Source organism: Leucoraja erinacea, chromosome 25, assembly GCF_028641065.1.
Source record: "Leucoraja erinacea ecotype New England chromosome 25, Leri_hhj_1, whole genome shotgun sequence".
Taxonomy (NCBI): Eukaryota; Metazoa; Chordata; class Chondrichthyes; order Rajiformes; family Rajidae; genus Leucoraja; species Leucoraja erinaceus.
In genome coordinates, this window is record NC_073401.1 from 28,639,992 (window position 1) to 28,659,644 (window position 19,653).

The 19,653-nt window shown below is 48.9% G+C and overlaps 1 protein-coding gene across 1 annotated transcript in view; it reads left to right on the forward strand.

The window, feature by feature from the left end:
• Nucleotides 1–257: 257 nt before the first annotated feature.
• Nucleotides 258–19,653, forward strand: part of LOC129709200 (seizure 6-like protein) — a 95,756-nt gene continuing 76,360 nt past the window's right edge. Inside the window, 1 exon segment of the mRNA XM_055655391.1 lies at nucleotides 258–569. Within this exon segment, the coding sequence (XP_055511366.1) occupies nucleotides 482–569 (88 nt within the window). The 5' untranslated portion in view covers nucleotides 258–481.

A 19,653-nucleotide genomic window follows, 5' to 3' on the forward strand; every position in this document is an offset into this window, starting at 1 on the left:
GGAGATGCCAAAAGTGCTTTAGATATCTCCTGGCTGGTTCACAAAGGGAGAGAGAGATAGAGAGAGAGAGAGAGAGAGAGAGAGAGAGAGAGAGAGAGAGAGAGAGAGGGAGAGAGAGAGAGAGAGAGAGAGAGAGAGAGAGAGAGAGAGAGAGAGAGAGAGAGAGAGAGAGAGAGAGAGAGAGAGAGAGAGGGAGAGAAGAGAGAGAGGGGGGGAGAGAGAGAGAGAGAGAGAGAGAGAGAGAGAGAGAGAGGGGGAGAGAGAGAGAGAGAGAGAGAGAGAGAGAGAGAGAGAGAGAGAGAGAGAGAGAGAGAGAGGGAGGGAGGGAGAGAGAGAGAGAGAGAGAGAGAGAGAGAGAGACACTGCAGTCGCTGAGCGCCACTGCAATTTCGGGAGAAACTACCAGCGGACAGAAGCCGAGGAGAAATCTTTCTAAATATACAGCAAACCCCAGCGAGCGTGTGGCAGTAGCGAGCCTAGGATGGTGTCTTCGAGAGCGGATGTGGTCTATAGTATCGCATGGACATTTCTTGTACAGTTACTGCTGGGATCGCAGGTCCAGGTGCAAGGTAAGACTCCGACCATTTGTGCCACATCTCCTATTCCTCGGTTGAGCTCGGACACATTGCCCTGCGGCAGGAATTTCCTCGTTTTGCCAACAAAATCTGTTGTCTTTGTGTCAAGACCCAAAACGCCGCCGACCCGTCCCCTCCCCAGATGCCGCTTGGCCCGCTGAGTTACTCCAGCACTTTGTGTTTTGATCAAGATTCCAGCGTCTGCCGTTCCTGTGTGTCTCTCTCTCCCTGTCCCTGTCCCTGTCCCTGTCCCTGTCCCTGTCACTGTCTCTGTCTCTGTCTCTGTCTCTGTCTCTGTCTCTGTCCCTGTCTGTCTCTGTCCCTGTCCCTGTCCCTGTCCCTGTCCCTGTCTCTGTCTCTGTCTCTGTCTCTGTCCCTGTCTCTGTCCCTGTCCCTGTCTCTGTCCCTGTCCCTGTCCCTGTCCCTGTCTCTGTCTCTGTCTCTGTCTCTGTCCCTGTCTCTGTCTCTGTCCCTGTCTCTGTCCCTGTCCCTGTCCCTGTCCCTGTCCCTGTCCCTGTCACTGTCCCTGTCCCTGTCCCTGTCTCTGTCTCTCTGTCTCTGTCTCTGTCCTGTCTCTGTCCCTGTCTCTGTCCCTGTCCCTGTCCCTGTCCCTGTCTCTGTCTCTGTCCCTGTCCCTGTCTCTGTCACTGTCTCTGTCTCTGTCCCTGTCCCTGTCCCTGTCCCTGTCTCTCTGTCCCTGTCCCTGTCTCTGTCTGTCTCTGTCTGTCTCTGTCCCTGTCCCTGTCCCTGTCTCTGTCCCTGTCCCTGTCCCTGTCCCTGTCCCTGTCCCTGTCCCTGTCTCTGTCCCTGTCCCTGTCTGTCCCTGTCTCTGTCCCTGTCTCTGTCCCTGTCCCTGTCTCTGTCCCTGTCTCTGTCCCTGTCCCTGTCCCTGTCCCTGTCTCTGTCCCTGTCTCTCTGTCCCTGTCTCTGTCCCTGTCTCTCTCTCTCTCTGTCTCTGTCCCTGTCTCTCTCTCTCTCTGTCCTCTCTCCCTGTCCCTGTCCCTGTCTCTCTCTCTCCCTGTCCCTGTCCCTGTCCCTGTCCCTGTCCCTGTCCCTGTCCCTGTCCCTGTCCCTGTCCCTGTCCCTGTCTCTGTCTCTGTCTGCCCCTGCCCCTGTCCCTGTCTCTGTCCCTGTCCCTGTCCCTGTCTCTGTCTCTGTCCCTGTCTCTGTCTCTGTCTCTGTCCCTGTCTCTGTCCCTGTCCCTGTCCCTGTCTCTCTGTCCCTGTCCCTGTCCCTGTCCCTGTCCCTGTCCCTGTCCCTGTCCCTGTCTCTCTCTCAGTTCTACGTTGCTCTCTGTACACATTTGTCCACGATTCCTCCCACAAGCCTTATTTATTCGCCGTTGTTCCAACCATTTGTTCCTTGTCAGGGTCCTGTCCATTGTCCTGGCCTCTATCCCCCGGCCAATTATGCTATTTTTGATCTTGTTAACTACCCCCCCCCCCCTCCCCCCCCCCCCTGCCCCGCCCCCCCCCCCCCCCCCCCCCCCCCCCCCCCCCCCCCCCCCCCCTTTTCCTTCCCCCCCCCCCCCCCCCCCCCCCCCCCCCCCCCCCCCCCCCCCCCCCGCCCCTCGTCTCCCTTTCATCTTTCTCAGAATTCCAGCGCTTCACTGACAAGATGCTAACAAGACAAAGAGCCTTCGGCCCACGCAGAGTTGCTACTCCTTCGCAGTGGTAATCTTCCCTTCCTCTCGCAAGACCTCTTAAATAGTCTGACACATCGATCCTGTAACTCCCTCGCAGTTGGAATTAAAAAAGCTGCAACTCATATCCCGAGGACCTACTTTTTTCGCGATGGGAGGGGGGGGGGGGGGGGGGGGGTCTCCTATTTAAAAAAAACGCGGATAATATTTACCAGATCGCTTTGAGCTGCCGAAACGAGAATTGTAACGCACTCCAGATGAATCCTTTGGCCCCTGTGTGCGATGGATTCGCGCTGCACTGCATCAGGTTTTATCTGTTTGGTTGCCATCAAGATCCAGATTTGTTGATAGGAGCAGAAACAGGCCATTCGGCCCTTCAAGTCTACTCCGCCATTCAATCATGGCTGATCTATCTCTCCCTCTCAACCCCATTCTCCTGCCTTCACCCCCATTACCCCTGACGCCCGTACTAATCAAGAATCTATCCATCTCTGCCTCAAAATACCCATTGACTTGGCCTCCATTCTGGCAAAGAATTCCACAGATTCACCGCTGTCTGAATGAAGAAATTCCTCCTCATTTCCTTCCTGAAGGTGCTTGCTTTTATGCCGAGGCTGTGCCCCTGCTTCTAGACTCTCCCACTTGGGGCAACAGAAATTCCCTGATTGCTCTAAAGATCCATCTAGCATCCATTTAATGGAACCAGTGGTGGATTATCACGGCCACAGCCCGGTACATATGGGTTTGGAGATCCTCAGTGTAACCACGAGAGCCCGAATACTTTATTTAGAAGCTTAGCCTTACAGCATGGAAACAGGCCCTTCAGTCCAAATTGCCCACACCGGCCAACATGTCCCATCTACACTAGTCCCGCCCGCCTGCATTTGGCCCATATCCCTCCAAACCTGTCCTGTCCATGTACCCATCCAAGTGTGTCTTAAACGTTGTGATAGTCCCAGCCTCAACTACCTCCTCCGACAGCTCGTTCCATACACCCACCGCCCTTTGGGTAAAAAAGTTGCCCCTGGGTTCCCATTAAATCCCTCTCCTCCCCCTACCCCTCACCCTAACCCCATGTCCTCTCTGGTTTCAGTACAGGGCTGTGTGTGTGTAAAAAAGTGAGAATGCAAATTGCCTGTAACTTCCTGTTGCTTATCTGTCATAGAAACATAGAGACATAGAAACATAGACAATAGGTGCAGGAGTAGGCCATTCGGCCCTTCGAGCCTGCACCGCCATTCAATATGGTCACGGCTGATCATCCAACTCAGTATCCCATCCCTGCCTTCTCTCCATACCCCCTTGATCCCTTTAGCCACAAGGGCCACATATAACTCCCTCTTAAATATAGCCAATGAACTGTGGCCTCAACTACCTTCTGTGGCAGAGAGTTCCAGAGATTCACCACTCTCTGTGTGAAAAATGTTTTTCTCATCTCGGTCCTAAATGATTTCCCCCTTATCCTTAAACTGTGACCCCTTGTTCTGGACTTCCCCAACATCGGGAACAATCTTCTTGCATCTAGCCTGTCCAACCCCTTTAGAATTTTGTAAGTTTCTATAGGATCCCCCCCTCAATCTTCTAAATTCTAGCGTGTACAAGCCGAGTCTATCCAGTCTTTCTTCATATGAAAGTCCTGCCATCCCAGGAATGGACAGATGGACAGCAAACAAATGAATGGGTTGGAAGAGTAATGGCCACTTTACAGTCTCAGTAGTGGAGGGTCAATAAAGGAATGTACGCTGCGACAGGGGCAATAAAATAGAAACAGAAACATAGGTGCGGGAGTAGGCCATTCGGCCCTTCAGAGCCAGCACCACCATTCAATGTGATCATGGCTGATCATCCCCAATCAGTACCCCGTTCCTGTCTTCTCCCCATATCCACTGACTCCGCTATCTTCAAGAGCTCTATCTAGCTCTCTCTTGAAAGTATTCAGAGAACCTGCCTCCACCACCCTCTGAGGCAGAGAATTCCACAGACTCACCACTCTCAGTGTGAAAAGGAGTTTGCTCATCTCCGTGACTATTCATCCAAAATCAGTTCCCCGGTTCCTGCTCTCTCCCCATATCCCTTGATTCCGTTAGCCCTAAGAGCTCCATCTGACTCTCTCTTGAAAACATCCAGTGAATTGGCCTCCACTGCCTTCGGTGGCTGAGAATTCCACTGATTTTAACCTGATGTAGAACGAACCAAATACGCCAGCCCTGGCTTGTGTTCAACCTCCAGTTAGCGACAGTGTTGGCTGTGTGTAAGCTTGGCCTTACAGTGCGAGGCACTACAGTAGATCGTTCAACGCAGGTTGTTCTGGCCCAATTTCCTTTCCTAGAACAGATTGCTTCTGTCTAAACATTTGGACAGCTGCCAAATCATAGCTCGGATGATTTCCTTTTGGTTTTAGATTTCAAAGTGGATTAATTCCATCATTCAGATGAGAAAAGCAACCAATTATATATACATATATATTAAAAAGGTTCTCCACTTTTCGTGGCGATCAAGTAAGTGGTATTTTGAGGAAGGAAGGAACTGCAGATTCTTGTTTACACCGTGGATAGACACAGAATATCTGGAGTAACTCGGGGGGGTCAGGCAGCATCTCTGGAGAGTAAGAATAGGTGAATTGTCTGAAGGTTACTTGGCTTGGTACAAATGTAAATTGTCCCGAGTGTATGTAGGATAGTGTTGGTGTGCGGGGATCGCTGGCCAGTGCGGACTCAGTGGGCCGAATGGCCTGTTTCTGTGCTGTTTCTCTAACCAAAACTAAATTGTGCATGCAATGTAAATGCAGTCTCCCAGGATCAATTCTGATTCTAGGGGACTCTCACCGACTCTAGGGAGAACCAGACAGAGACTGACATTGACAATAGACAATAGACAATAGACAATAGACAATAGACAATAGGTGCAGGAGTAGGCCATTCGGCCCTTCGAGCCAGCACCGCCATTCAATGTGATCATGGCTGATCATCCCCAATCAGTACCCCCTTCTCCCCATATCCCCTGACTCCGCTATTTTTAAGAGCCCTATTCTAGCTCTCGGACTCGGTGGGCCGAATGGCCTGTTTCCGCGCTGCATCTCTAAACAAAACTAATTTAAAAAGAAAAGGTGACACTAATTGCTGGAGTAACTCAGCGGGACGGGGAAGGGAATGGAAGGTTATGGTCTGAGCGCAGGTATATGGGACTAGGGGAGAATATGTGTTCGGCACGGACTAGAAGGGTCGAGATGGCCTGTTTCCGTGCTGTAATTGTTATTTGGTTATATGGTTATATGGGACAGGCGGCGTCTCTGGGCGTCGAGACCCTCAGCACTGCGGACAGCGAAGGTTCAGTTTCAGCACCGGGAGAGTGGACAGCTCCGTGCGGTCGCGGAGAAATAGGTCCCTGTACGTGTGGGAAGGAACTGCAGATGCTGGTTTAAACCGAAGAAATGCTGGAGTAACTCAGTGGGTACAGGCAGCATCTCCGGAGAGAAGGAATCGCAATATCCCACACACGGCGAAACATTGTGGTCGACTCGTCAATTATTTTTCCTTGTTGAAATTTCAGCAACGATACAACCCTATTCCACACATTTATTTACATCCCACTCAGAAATGCACCTGCCATTTGCAAGATCAATCATGCGATTAGGATTCAGCTTGTTCTAAGATGTGTTATTTTTGCGGCGATTATCTCGCATCTATCCGCCCCCTTTTACAGTGTTCATTCACACTGCGTAAATGAAACCACCCCCTGCTTTGTTGAGGACTGCTGTGAAGAAAACAGTGAAGGTATCATCCTGCAGCATATCCACCGCCCTCTCCAGTCATAACACGTTCCCTCCGAAGAAGGGTCTCGGGCCGAAAAGTCGCCCATTCCTTCTCTCCATAGATGCTGCTGCCTGTCCCGCTGAGTTACTCCAGCATTTTGTGCCTGTCATCTGTGTCAGCCAGCACCTGCAGAGTTAGAAATAGCTCTTAGGGCTAACGGAATCAAGGGATATGGGGACAATAGACAATAGGCAATAGGCAATAGGTGCAGGAGTAGGCCATTCGGCCCTTCGAGCCAGCACCTCCATTCAATGTGATCATGGCTGATCATCCCCAATCAGTACCCCATTCCTGTCTTCTCCCCATATCCCCCGACTCCGCTATTTTTACGAGCCCTATCTAGCTCTCTCTTGAAAGCATCCAGAGAACCGGCCTCCACCGCCCTCCGAGGCAGCGAATTCCACAGACTCACCACTCCCTGTGAGAAAAAAATGGTTGGACAGGCTAGAAGCAGGACATTTTTTCCCGGTGTTCCGGGGAGAGTCCAGAACCAGGGGTCACACAGTATAAGAATAAGGGGTAGGCCATTTAGGACTGAGATGAGGAAAAACGTTTTCACCCAGAGAGTTGTGAATCTGTGGAATTCTTTGCCACAGAAGGCAGTGGAGGCAAATTCACTGGATGGTTTTCAAGAGAGAGTTAGATTTAGCTTAAAGGAATCAAGGGATATGGGGAAAAAGCAGGAACGGGGTACTGATTTTAGATGATCAGCCATGATCATATTGAATGGTGGGGCTAGCTCGAAGGGCTGAATGGCCTACTCTTGCACCTATTTTTCTATTTGGCCTTGCAAGCCAGCAACGCCATTATATTGACTGTAATCTCTGGTTCTGGACTCCCCCAACATGGGGAACATTTTTCCTGCATCTAGCCTGTCCAATCCCCTCTTATCCTTCTCAATTCCAGTGAATACAAGCCCAATCGACCCATTCTTTCATCATATGTCAGACCCGCCATCTTGGGAATTAACCTGGTGAACCTGCGCTGAGCTCCCTCAATAGCAATAATGTCCTTCCTCAAATTAGGAGATGAAAACTGCACACAATACTCCAGGTGCGGTCTCACCAGGGCCCCTGTACAACTGCAGTAGGACCTCCTTGCTCCTAAACTCAAATCCTCTCCCAATGAAGGCCAAAATGCCATTAGCTTTCCACACTGCCTGCTGTACCTGCATGCTTATTTTCAGTAACTGATGTACAAGCACACCCAGGTCTCGTTGCATCTCCCCTTTTCCTCATCTGACACCATTCAGATAACAATCTGCCTTCCTGTTCTTGCCACCAAAGTGGATCACCTCACATTTATACATTTAGAATGGCCTACTCCTGCACCTATTTTCTATGTTTCTATGTGACTGGGTACAATGATGCAAAAAGGTGTTTATAACATGTAGCCTATGATGTAAAATCATTACCAAACTCTAAAAATGGAAGCTTCTCACAATATGACTCCACATGCGCTGAAGCCTTTGGGTTAAAGGAACTGCAATTTCCTGCTGTTGTTTTTGAAATCCACGTCCTTGATTTTTTTGTGTTACGTTTAATTAAGCTGAGTCACTTTCCACATGAAGCAACATTAACGTCATGATGTTGCTTGTTTAGTTTAGTTTAGTTTAGAGATACAGCGTGGAAACAGGCCCTTCGGCCCACCGAGTCCGTGCCGACCAGCGATCCCTGCATGCTAGCACTACCCTACACACACTGGGGACATAGAAACATAGAAACATAGAAAATAGGTGCAGGAGTAGGCCATTCAGCCCTTCGAGCCTGCACCGCCATTCAATATGGTCATGGCTGATCATCCAACTCAGTATCCTGTCCCTGCCTTCTCTCCATACCCTCCTGATCCCTTTAGCCACAAGGGCCACATCTAACTCCCTCTTAAATATAGCCAATGAACTGTGGCCTCAACTACCTTCTGTGGCAGAGAGTTCCACAGATTCACCACTCTCTGTGTGAAAAATGTTTTTCCCATCTCGGTCCTAAAAGACTTCCCCCTTATCCTTAAACTGTGGCCCCGTGTTCTGGACTTCCCCAACATCGGGGAACAATTTACAATTTTTACCAAAGCCAATTGACCTACAAACCTGCACATCTTTGGAGTGTGGGAGGAAACCGGAGCACCCGGGGAAAACGTACAAACTCCGTACAGACAGCATCCGTAGCCAGGGTCAAACCTGGGTCTCTGGCGTGGCTAGGCAGCAGCTCTACCCGCTGCACCATCGTGCTGCCCATATATAATGTTTCCCTTATGCCTTTATGCAGGGAATCAAATTGATGCTGCAAAATTGTTGTTGTTTAATTAAACAAAGCCTTGTAAGACTTGGGGAGCAAACTGGAGCCACAATATTAGTCCAATGATAGTCCATAGGTTGCAAGTTGATAACTGAGGGTAGACAAAAGTGCTGGAGAAACTCAGCGGGTGCGGAAGCATCTATGGAGCGAAGGAAATAGGCAACGTTTCGGGCCAAAACCCTTCTTCAGACTGATGTGGGGGGGGAGAAAGGAGAAAGGAAGAGGAGGAGCCAGAGGGCTGAGGGAGAGCTGAGAAGGGAGGAGACAGCAAGGGCTACCGGAAATTGGAGAAGTCAATGTTCATGCCTCTAGGTCAATGAGAACTGTGTTGTTCGAGTAATAGAACAATACAGTGTGGAAACAGGCCCTTCGGCCCAACTTGCCCATACCGGCCAACATGTACCAGATACACTAGTCCCACTTGGTCCATATCCCTCCAATCCTGTCCTATCCATGTACTTGTCCAACTGTTTCATAAACGTTGCGATTGTCCCCGGCTCAACATAGGATTTAAGATGAAAGGGAAAGGATTTAATAGGAATCTGAGGGGTGACCTTTTCACACAATGGGGTGGTGGGTATAACCATATAATAACCATATAACAATTACAGCACGGAAACAGGCCATCTCGGCCCTACAAGTCCATGCCGAACAAATTTTTTTCCCCTTAGTCCCACCTGCCTGCACTTGTACCATAACCCTCCATTCCCTTCTCATCCATATGCCTATCCAATTTATTTTTAAATGATGCCAATGAACCTGCCTCCACCACTTCCACTGGGAGCTCATTCCACACCGCCACCACTCTCTGCGTAAAGAAGTTCCCCCTCATATTACCCCTAAACTTCTGTCCCTTAATTTTGAAGTCATGTCCATGTATATCTGGTTGATGACCAGAGGACATACGTTTAAGATGAAACGGAAAAGATTTAATAGGAATCTGGGGGGTAACTTTTTTCACACAAAGGATGGTGGGTGTATGGAACGAGCTGCCAGGCAGCTCGTTCCATACACCCACCACCCTTTGTGTGAAAAGGTTACCCCTCAGATTCCTATTAAATCTTTTCCCTTTCACCTTAAACCTATGTCCTCCGATCCTCGATTCCCCTACTCTGGGCAAGAGACTGTGTCAATCTACCCGATTTATTCCTATGATTTTTATACATATTATGTTCGGATGTGGGAAAGGGGAGCTGCAGGAAAGGAAAATGATAGCAATGAATTTTCTAAAGCACAAGACTATAGGATAGAGGTAAATATAAAAATAAGGTCAAAGAAGATCAGCAACAGACAGGGAGAGCTACTTTTAAAATCGAGGCTAGGAAATTAGGGCATATAAAACGAAACATCAATCATTTATAGAAGTAATTCTTCCGCACCTGGAGTATTGTGTGCAGTTTTGGTCCCCTAATTTGGTCCCCTGATCCTCACCTACAAAGACCTCCACCATCTGCCCCACCCCCCCCTATCTCACTGACCTCCTCTCCCCCTACCAACCCTCACGGTCCCTCAGATCCACATCAGCCGGTCTCCTCTCCATCCACAAGTCCAACCTCTGCAGTTTTGGGGACAGAGCCTTCTCCAGGGCAGCTCCCAGGCTCTGGAACTCCCTCCCCCAACTGATCCGCAATTCCGTGTCCCTCACCATCTTCCAGTCCCGCCTCAAGACCCATCTCTTCACCTCTGCCTATCCTTAGCCCCACGTCCCCCTCCCTTTTCATCTGTGCATTAATTGCCCCATACTGTGTTTTGTATTGAATTCTGTATTTACTTTGTGTACTAGTCATGTCTCTACTATTTATTTCATTCTCCTTACATGTTTTTCCTCTACCTGCTACATTTTTGTAAGGTGTCCTTGAGACTCTTGAAAGGCGCCCATAAATAAAATTTATTATTATTATTATTATTAATTTGAGCAAGGACATTCTTGCTATTGAGGGAGTGCAGCGTAGGTTCACCAGGTTAATTCCCGGGATGGCGGGACTGTCATATGCTGAGAGAATGGAGCGGCTGGGCTTGTACACTCTGGAATTTAGAAGGATGAGAGGGTGTCTTATAGAAACATATAAGGTTATTAAGGCTTTGGACATGCTAGAGGCAGGAAACATGTTCCCGATGTTGGGGAAGCCCAGAACCAAGGGCCACAGTTTAAGAATAAGGGGTGAGCCATTTAGAACGGAGACGAGGAAACACTTGTTCACACTGAGAGTTGGTAGGTCTGTGGAATTCTCTGCCTCAGAGGGCGGTGGAGGCCGATTCTCTGGATACTTTCAAGAGAGAGCTAGTTAGGGCTCTTAAAAATAGCGGAGTCAGGGGATATGGGGAGAAGGCAGGAATCGGGTACTGATTGGGGATGATCAGCCATGATCACATTGAATGGCGGTGGTGGCTCGAAGGGCCGAATGGCCTCCTCCTGCACCTATTGTCTATTGTCTATTGTCTAACCAAACTGCTGAAAAGAGTAATGAGATGAAACTAGATGTAATGTGATGTCAAGTAAGCAGAGATCAGCAACTTTTTAGTTTAGAGATACAGGGCAGAAACAGGCCCTTCGGCCCATCGAGTCCGCACCGACCAGCGATCCCCGCACACTAACATTGTCCTACACTTGGCGTTCCGCTTGGCTTCCCGATTACTTGCTGGAACACATCGTTCATGACTATGTGTGTGTTTCCCTAATGCTATGTAGAAGTTCTGGTATTGATTTCAGTAAAACCTGCATGATTCACGTTTCTTCCTTACTGCGCCTCTGTCTTTTGATGTCCCCTATATCCCTTTGCTCAGATTTAATAGTAATCTGAGGGGTGACTTTTTCACACAATGGGGTGGTGGGTATATCTGGTTGATGACCAGAGGACATAGGTTTAAGATGAAACGGAAAAGATTTAATAGGAATCTGAGGGGTAACTTTTTCACACAAAGGATGGTGGGTGTATGGAACGAGCTGCCCCAGGTAGCTCGTTCCATACACCCACCACCCTTTGTGTGAAAAAGTTACCCCTCAGATTCCTATTAAATCTTTTCCTTTTCATGTCAGGGGATGTCAGGACTGTCTTATGAAGAAAGACTGGATAGACTTGGTTTATACTCTCTAGAATTTAGAAGATTGAGAGGGGATCTTATAGAAACTTACAAAATTCTTAAGGGGTTGGACAGGCTAGATGCAGGAAGATTGTTCCCGATGTTAGGGAAATCCAGGACAAGGGGTCACAACGTAAGGATAAGGGGGAAATCCTTTAAAACCGAGATGAGAAGAACCTTTTTTCACACAGAGAGTGGTGAATCTCTGGAACTCTCTGCCACAGAGGGTAGTTGAGGCCAGTTCATTGGCTATATTTAAGAGGGAGTTAGATGTGGCCCTTGTGACTAAGGGGATCAGAGGGTATGGAGAGAAAGCAGGTACGGGATACTGAGTTGGATGATCAGCCATGATCATATTGAATGGCGGTGCAGGCTCGAAGGGCCGAATGGCCTACTCCTGCACCTGTTTTCTATGTTTCTATGTTTCTATGTCCTCCGGTCCTCGATTCCCCTACTCTGGGCAGGAGACTCTGTGAATCTACCCGATTTTAAAGTGATACAGTGCGGAAACAGGCCCTTCGGCCCATCTTGCCCCATCTACATTAGTCCCCCCCCCCCCCGCCTGCATTTGGCACCTATCCCTCCAAACCTGTCCTATCAGTGTACCTATGTAAATGTATCTTAAACGCTGCGATAGTACCTGCCTCAGCTGCCTCCTCCGGCAGCTCGTTCCATACAAGGTACCTCTCAGGTTCCTTTTAAATCTCCCCCCCCCACCACATTAAACCTATGTGCTCTGGTTCTCAGTTCCCTGACTCTGGGCAAGAGACTCTGTGCTTCTACTTGATCTATTCCTCTCATGGTTTTGTACACCTCTATAAGATTCATCTATGTCCTGACCCAAACCTACAATCATCACTCGCTTTTGTACAGCAGTCAAACTGGATCATAGTTCACCAACAATAGACTTTCTAATTAAACCTGTCTTGTTATTTATGGCTAAATTTGATATATCCTGTTTCCTTGTTGGTTCTAAGATATATTGATTGAGAAAACTATTCCGAATCCCCCTGAGGCAGCAGTGTGGCGCAGCGGTAGAGTTGCTGCCTCACAGCGCCAGGGACCCGGGTTCAATCCTGACCACGGGCGCTGTCTGTACAGAGTTTGTACGTTCTCCCCGTGACACGAGTGGGGGTTTTCCCCGGGTGCTCCAGTTTCCACCCACGCTCCAAAGACGTGCAGGTTTGTAGGTTAATTGGCTTCGGTTAAAAATATTGTAAATTGTCACAATAGGCAATAGACAATAGACAACAGGCCATTCGGCCCTTCGAGCCAGCACCGCCATTCAATGTGGTCATGGCTGATCATCCCCAATCAGTACCCCGTTCCTGCCTTCTCCCCATATCCCCTGACTCCGCTATCTTTAAGAGCCCTATCTAGCTCTCTCTTGAAAGCATCCAGAGAACCAGCCTCCACCGCCCTGTGATGCAGAGTCACTCGTGTGTGTAGGATAGAGTTCGTGTACGGGGATTGTTGGTTGTCGTGGACTTGATGGGCCGAAGGGCCTGCGTCTGCACTGTATCTCTAAACTATTTTTGAAAAATTCTAGAGGCTCCATAAATTTGCGACATTTGAGACATTAGAGGGCCCATTATCTCAATCTTTGCAGAAGTTAAAATCCTCATTAAAGCCAATCTTCATGTAATATTTGGCGATCTAACTTCTAGATTTATGGATTCAGTCGCAGAATACAATGCTGCCAGGGTGTTTTAAATTTTCTAATGTTATTCCATAATATGTTTTACTGCTGCTTAACTCTCATTATATCCCTTCTCATCAATCACTGCACACCATAATCATTCATTTTTCCACCTTCCGCCATTTATCTGTCGCTTGCTATCCAGTCAGCAGAAGGACTATACATGGTGGAATCCTGTAAAAAGGTTCACTACAGCTAATGAAAGCCCCCCCCTCCCCTCACATCTGCTCTGGGGGGTAAACTTGTGAATGGTTTGATCCTGACCTCGGGTGCTGTCTGTACGGAGTTTGTACGTTCTCCCTGTGACTGCGTGGGTTTTCTCCGGGTGCTCCGGTTTCCTCCCACACTCCAAAGACGTGCAGATTAGTAGGTTAAGTCGCTTTTGTAAAATTTCCCTGGCCCATAGGATTGAACTAGCTGAGTTTAGTTTCGTTGATAGATGCAGCGCGGAAACAGGCCCTTATTCCGCACACTAGCACCATCCCACACATGAGGGCCAAGTTTACAATCTTTACCTCAACCAATCAACCTACAAACCTGCACGTCTTTGGAGTGCGGGAGGAAACCGGAGCTCCTGCAGAAAACCCAACCAGTCACTCCGTACAGACAGCGCCCGTAGTCAGAATCGAACCCGGGTCTCTGGCGCTGTGAGGCAGCAACTCTACTGCTGCGCCACCGTGCCGCCTATGATTTAGCCCAGTTTAGTTTATTGTCACATGCACCGAGGTACAGTGAAAATCTTTTTTTGTTTGCTATCCTGTTTGCTAACTAGTGTACGGAATATCGCTGGTCGGCACGGACTTGGTGGGCCAAAGGGCTTATTCCCGCACCGTGTCTCTGAACTAAACTAAAGGAACCCTGACCCCCATCCCTTCCCCCCTCTCCCCTCCTCTTCGCTCCCCCCTCCCCCCAACTCCCCCCTCTGCCCTTATCTCCCCCTCACCCATACAACCATATAACCATATAACAATTACAGCACGGAAACAGGCCATCTCGGCCCTACAAGTCCGTGCCGAACAATTTTTTTTTCCCCTTAGTCCCCCCCACCTGCCTGCACTCATACCATAACCCTCCATTCCCTTCTCATCCATATGCCTATCCAATTTATTTTTAAATGATACCAATGAACCTGCCTCCACCACTTCCACTGGAAGCTCATTCCACACCGCTACCACTCTCTGAGTAAAGAAGTTCCCCCTCATATTACCCCTAAACTTCTGTCCCTTAATTCTGAAGTCATGTCCTCTTGTTTGAATCTTCCATATTCTCAAAGGGAAAAGCTTGTCCACATCAACTCTGTCTATCCCTCTCATCATTTTAAAGACCTCTATCAAGTCCCCCCTTAACCTTCTGCGCTCCAGAGAATAAAGACCTAACTTATTCAACCTATCTCTGTAGACATCCACCCCCCCCCCCCCCCCCCCCTCCCCTCCCCCCTCTCCTTCCTTCCTCTCCGCCTAACTGCTAACTCTCCCCCCCCCCTCCCCCACTCTCCCTCCTCTCCCCTCTCCCCAACCCCTCACCTAACCTTCACCCCCCTCCCCTTCTCTCTCCCTCCTCCCCTAGCCCTCAACTCTCCCCCCCTCCCCCTCCCTCCTCCCATCCCACTCCTCTCCGCTCCCCCCTCCCCCTTCCCCTAACACTCACCACTCACCTCCCCCTCTCCCCTTCTCTCCCTTCCCTAACCCTAACCCTCACCCCCCCCCCTACCCCCCCCACACCCACCCCTTCCCCCCTCTCCCCTCCCCACCCCTTCCCTCCTCTCCCATCTACTCAGGCAGCCATCCTGTGAATCCTTTATTGCTTTGAGTTGGAGCAGGTCCATGTTACTGAAGCAGCTAAAGGCCATCTCACACAGTGGTGTTCATCACCTATTAAAACTCTGGGAATATCGGTCGTGTCGTTGCTACCCCGATCTTGTTCAAGCCTGAAAATTGGAATCGATGAAGATTGAAACAAGTGTCTGCAAACAAACATCAATATCAACCGCTGAAATTAATAAAACATCAAAATTGGATTCTGCCAAGCCCAAATTAAAAATGAATAGCTTGAATAGATGTGATGTAATGATACTAGGCAAGGGAGATGATAGATGGAGATAGAAACCAAACCACAGAAATGGCTCGAGTGCATTTCGTACTTGGATCATTAGGTTTAGTTTAGTTTAGTTTGTAGACAGAAAATGCTGGAGTAACTCAGTGGGTCAGGCAGCATTTTTGAAGAACATGGATCGGTGACTAATCTGCAGACTGATTTTCTGCAGAGATTTTCCCGCTTGTATGTTCCCGGTTTATGAATGACTAACCTCAATTTGCCTCTCAGTTGGGAAGTCTAAAGGGCCTCCCCCTCCCCCACTCCCCCATTCACGGGTGCCAGCAGTCGCCTGTAAAGGTCGCGTAAGTGGGACAGGCCCTTAACTATGCGCATCTGTCATCGAGTAACATTGCATGTTTTGTCAATGAGGACATTTCTATCCTGTTTATGCTGAAGGCTATGAAAAGAATTTACATTATTATACCAACGCCGGCTGAGATTTATGGTGATTTTCAGGCATAAATACATGATAGGCATGTTAATAATTAGAAAACATAGAAACATAGAAATTAGGTGCAGGAGTAGGCCATTCGGCCCTTCGAGCCTGCACTGCCATTCAATATGATCATGGCTGATCATCCAACTCAGTATCCCGTACCTGCCTTCTCTCCATACCCCCTGATCCCCTTAGCCACAAGGGCCACATCTAAGTCCCTCTTAAATATAGCCAATGAACTGGCCTCAACTACCCTCTGTGGCAGAGAGTTCCAGAGATTCGCCACTCTCTGCGTGAAAAAAGTTCTTCTCATTTCGGTTTTAAAGGATTTCCCCTTTATCCTTAAGCTGTGACCCCTTGTCCTGGACTTCCCCAACATCGGGAACAATCTTCCTGCATCTAGCCTGTCCAACCCCTTAAGAATTTTGTAAGTTTCTATAAGATCCCCCCTCAATCTCCTAAATTCTAGAGAGTATAAACCAAGTCTATCCAGTCTTTCTTCAATTGTGTTCTAGACGGGACAGATCAGGGGGGGGGGGGGGGGGGGAGTTCTCATTGCCACGGGTACCATGTAATCCCGTGCTACCTGCTCCGTGGTCGGATAGTCGGCGACTAAACAGTCTCCCCCACCTGGTTTGCCAGGTGAGGAGCGGGGGCTGTGGACCCCCAGCAGGACCAAACACAAGACCTGTCAAAGACTGATTCCTGGGATTGGCAGGACTTTCATATGAAGAAAGGCTGGATAGACTCGGCTTGTACTCGCTGGAATTTAGAAGATTGAGGGGGGGGATCTTGTAGAAACTTACAAAATTCTTAAGGGGTTGGACAGGCTAGATGCAGGAAGATTGTTCCCGATGTTGGGGAAGTCCAGAACAAGGGGTCACAGTTTAAGGATAAGGGGGAAATCATTTAGGACCGAGATGAGAAAATCATTTTTTACACCGAGAGTGGTGAATCTGTGGAATTCTCTGCCACAGAAGGTAGTTGAGGCCACAGTTCATTGGCTATATTTAAGAGGGAGTTAGATGTGGCCCTTGTGGCTAAAGGGATCAGGGGGTATGGAGAGAAGGCAGGTACAGGATACTGAGTTGGATGAATAGCCATGATCACATTGAATGGCGGTGCAGGCTCGAAGGGCCGAATGGCCTACTCCTGCACCTATTGTCTATGTTTCTATTTTTCTAAAGGGCAGATGAGCTCCTAGCAAGCCAACGGCCATCCACACTTCAGTAGAAGTTGCGATCACTGTCGTACACGGCATTGTAAGGAAGGATGATAAAGCACACACACATATCCTATAATTCCAGCGGCGGAGGTCCGCAGCAACAGGAGGACAGAGATGTGTGGCGTGTCCGTCACCGTTCCCGACGGAAACCAGCGCCGCTGCATCGCTGATGTTTGCAACCGTGATGAACGAGTCGAGACGGACCTCAGTTTTAGTTTTTAGTTTTAGCGATACAGCGCGGAAACAGGCCCTTCGGCCCACTGAGTCCGCGCCGACCAGCGATCCCCGCACATATAACCATATAACCATATAACAATTACAGCACGGAAACAGGCCATCTCGGCCCTACAAGTCCGTGCCGAACAACTTTTTTTCCCCTTAGTCCCACCTGCCTGCACTCATACCATAACCCTCCATTCCCTTCTCATCCATATGCCTATCCAATTTATTTTTAAATGATACCAACGAACCTGCCTCCACCACTTCCACTGGGAGCTCATTCCACACCGCTACCACTCTCTGCGTAAAGAAGTTCCCCCTCATATTACCCCTAAACTTCTGTCCCTTAATTCTGAAGTCTTGTCCTCTTGTTTGAATCTTCCCTATTCTCAAATCTTCCCTATTCTATAGCTCACATACTGTACCAGGGACAATTTACACATACACCAAGTCACTTACCCTACATACCAGCACGCCTTTGGAGTGTGGGAGGAAACCGAAGATCTCAGAGAAAACCCACGCAGGTCACGGGGAGAAGGTACAAACTCCGTACAGACTAGCACACGTAGTCGGGATCGAACCCGGGTCTCTGCTGCTGTAACCGCTGTAAGGCAGCAACTCAACCGCTGCGCCATCTCAGGAATCCTTCATTGTTTTGGTGTTGTTCAAACGGAAGGGCAGGAACTGAATGAACAGACATCCCCTCTCTCTCAGTCCCGTCCCTTCCCCACCCTAGTCATTGCACAGGCTTCAGTCAGCTTGTTGAGTCTCATTGGCTGCAACCCGTTTTCACCTAGCTCACAGCTAACACTGACCTATCATTGTTACTTTTTTGCGTATCTTTCATTAATTTGCTCGCTCTATATCTCTCTCCACATCACCATCTACATCTCTCGTTTCCCTTTCCCCTGACTCTCAGTCTGAAGCAGGGTCTTCGACCCGAAAGGTCAGCCCTTCCTTTTCTCCAGAGGTGCTGGCTGACTCGTTAGGTTGCTCCAGCTATTTCTGCCAATCCTTGGTTTAAACCAGCATCTGCAGTTCCCTGCTACACATTTTCTCTGACGTGCGGTGGGCTGAAGGGCCTTATCCCATTCAGAAGTTCATGAGTGACGGGAGCAGAATTGGGCCATTCCTTCTCTCCAGAGACCCTGCCCGTCCCTCTGAGTTACTCCAACGTTATACGTCGATCTTCGGTGTAAACCAGCATCTGCAGTTCCTTCCTCGACCAAGGGTTCCCAACCTGGGACAAAATTACCCCAAAAGTTCGCTTACCCAGAGGGTAAATTTGTTGATTCTGGATTTGCACCTATTTTTTCTCTGTTTGTCCTTCGCTCCATAGATGCTGCTGCACCCGCTGAATTTCTCCATTTTTTTTGTGTACCTTTTATTTTTTCTCTGTGTTTGGTTCTGGTATCGGTACATGCTCATCATTCACCTGTTAGATGCAGGAAGTTATGGCTCATGCTGCAAAAATAGGAAACCTCATCTATTGCATCCGCTACTCTAGATGTCAGCTGAGACCAAGCGGAGGTTGGGCGATCGTTTCGCCGAACACCTCCTCCGCTCGGTCCGCAAGAACCTACCTGACCTTCCGGTGGCTCAGCACTTCAACTCCCCCTCCCATTCCCAATCCGACCTCTCTGTCCTGGTTCTCCTCCATTGCCAGAGTGAGCAATACCGGAAATTGGAGGAACAGCACCTCATATTCCGCCTGGGGAGCCTGCATCCGGAGGGCATGAACATTGAATTCTCCCAATTTTGTTAGCCCTGGCTGTCTCCTCCCCTTCCTTAGCCCTCGAACTGTCTCCTCCCATCCCCCAGCCCTCGGGCTCCTCCTCCTTTTTTCCTTCCTTCTCCCCGCACCCAACCATCAGTCTGAAGAAGGGTTTCGGTCCGAAACGATACCTATTTTGTTCGCTCCATAGATGCTGCTGCACCCGCTGAGTTTCTCCAGCATTTTTGTGTATCTTATGTTCATCATCAGTTGCTCATCAATAAGTGAAGTAACATTGTTATGTGCTATTAAAGTTGCCGGGGGGTAAATGGGACGAAACAGTTTGGGAACCCCCACCCTAGACATTTCCTTAGTCGGATTAAACAGAAAATATGTTTGCATCATCAGAGCCAAAACAGGTTTCATGGCTCATGCTGCAAAAATGATGGCAGCATTTTATTTCTGCCACCTCAGCAGTTATGCCAGTGTCTGCTGTCTTTACACCTTGAAATTAACTCAGGAAGGCAGAGCTCCCAAAACCATTGTCAGCGATTATCTGCTCCTGCACGGTGAATTTCACTCAGCCTTGCATGTCTCGCTGTCATCTCCGATAGCCGGGAACTGGCGGAAACCTCAGCAGCTCACAACCTATTTGTTGCCGTAACACGCCGTGAAAATGCCGCAAGAACTGTAAATAATGTGGAAAAAAACACTCTCATCCTGCAAGAAATGATCGCTGTGTCTGGACTGTGTCCCACCCAGATACGTAGTTCAAGGTGTATTGCAAAATGTGCATATGTTCTTCAGTTTTAGGAGCAGATGTAGGCCATTGGGCCCATCCGGTCAGGTCAGGTCTGAAGAA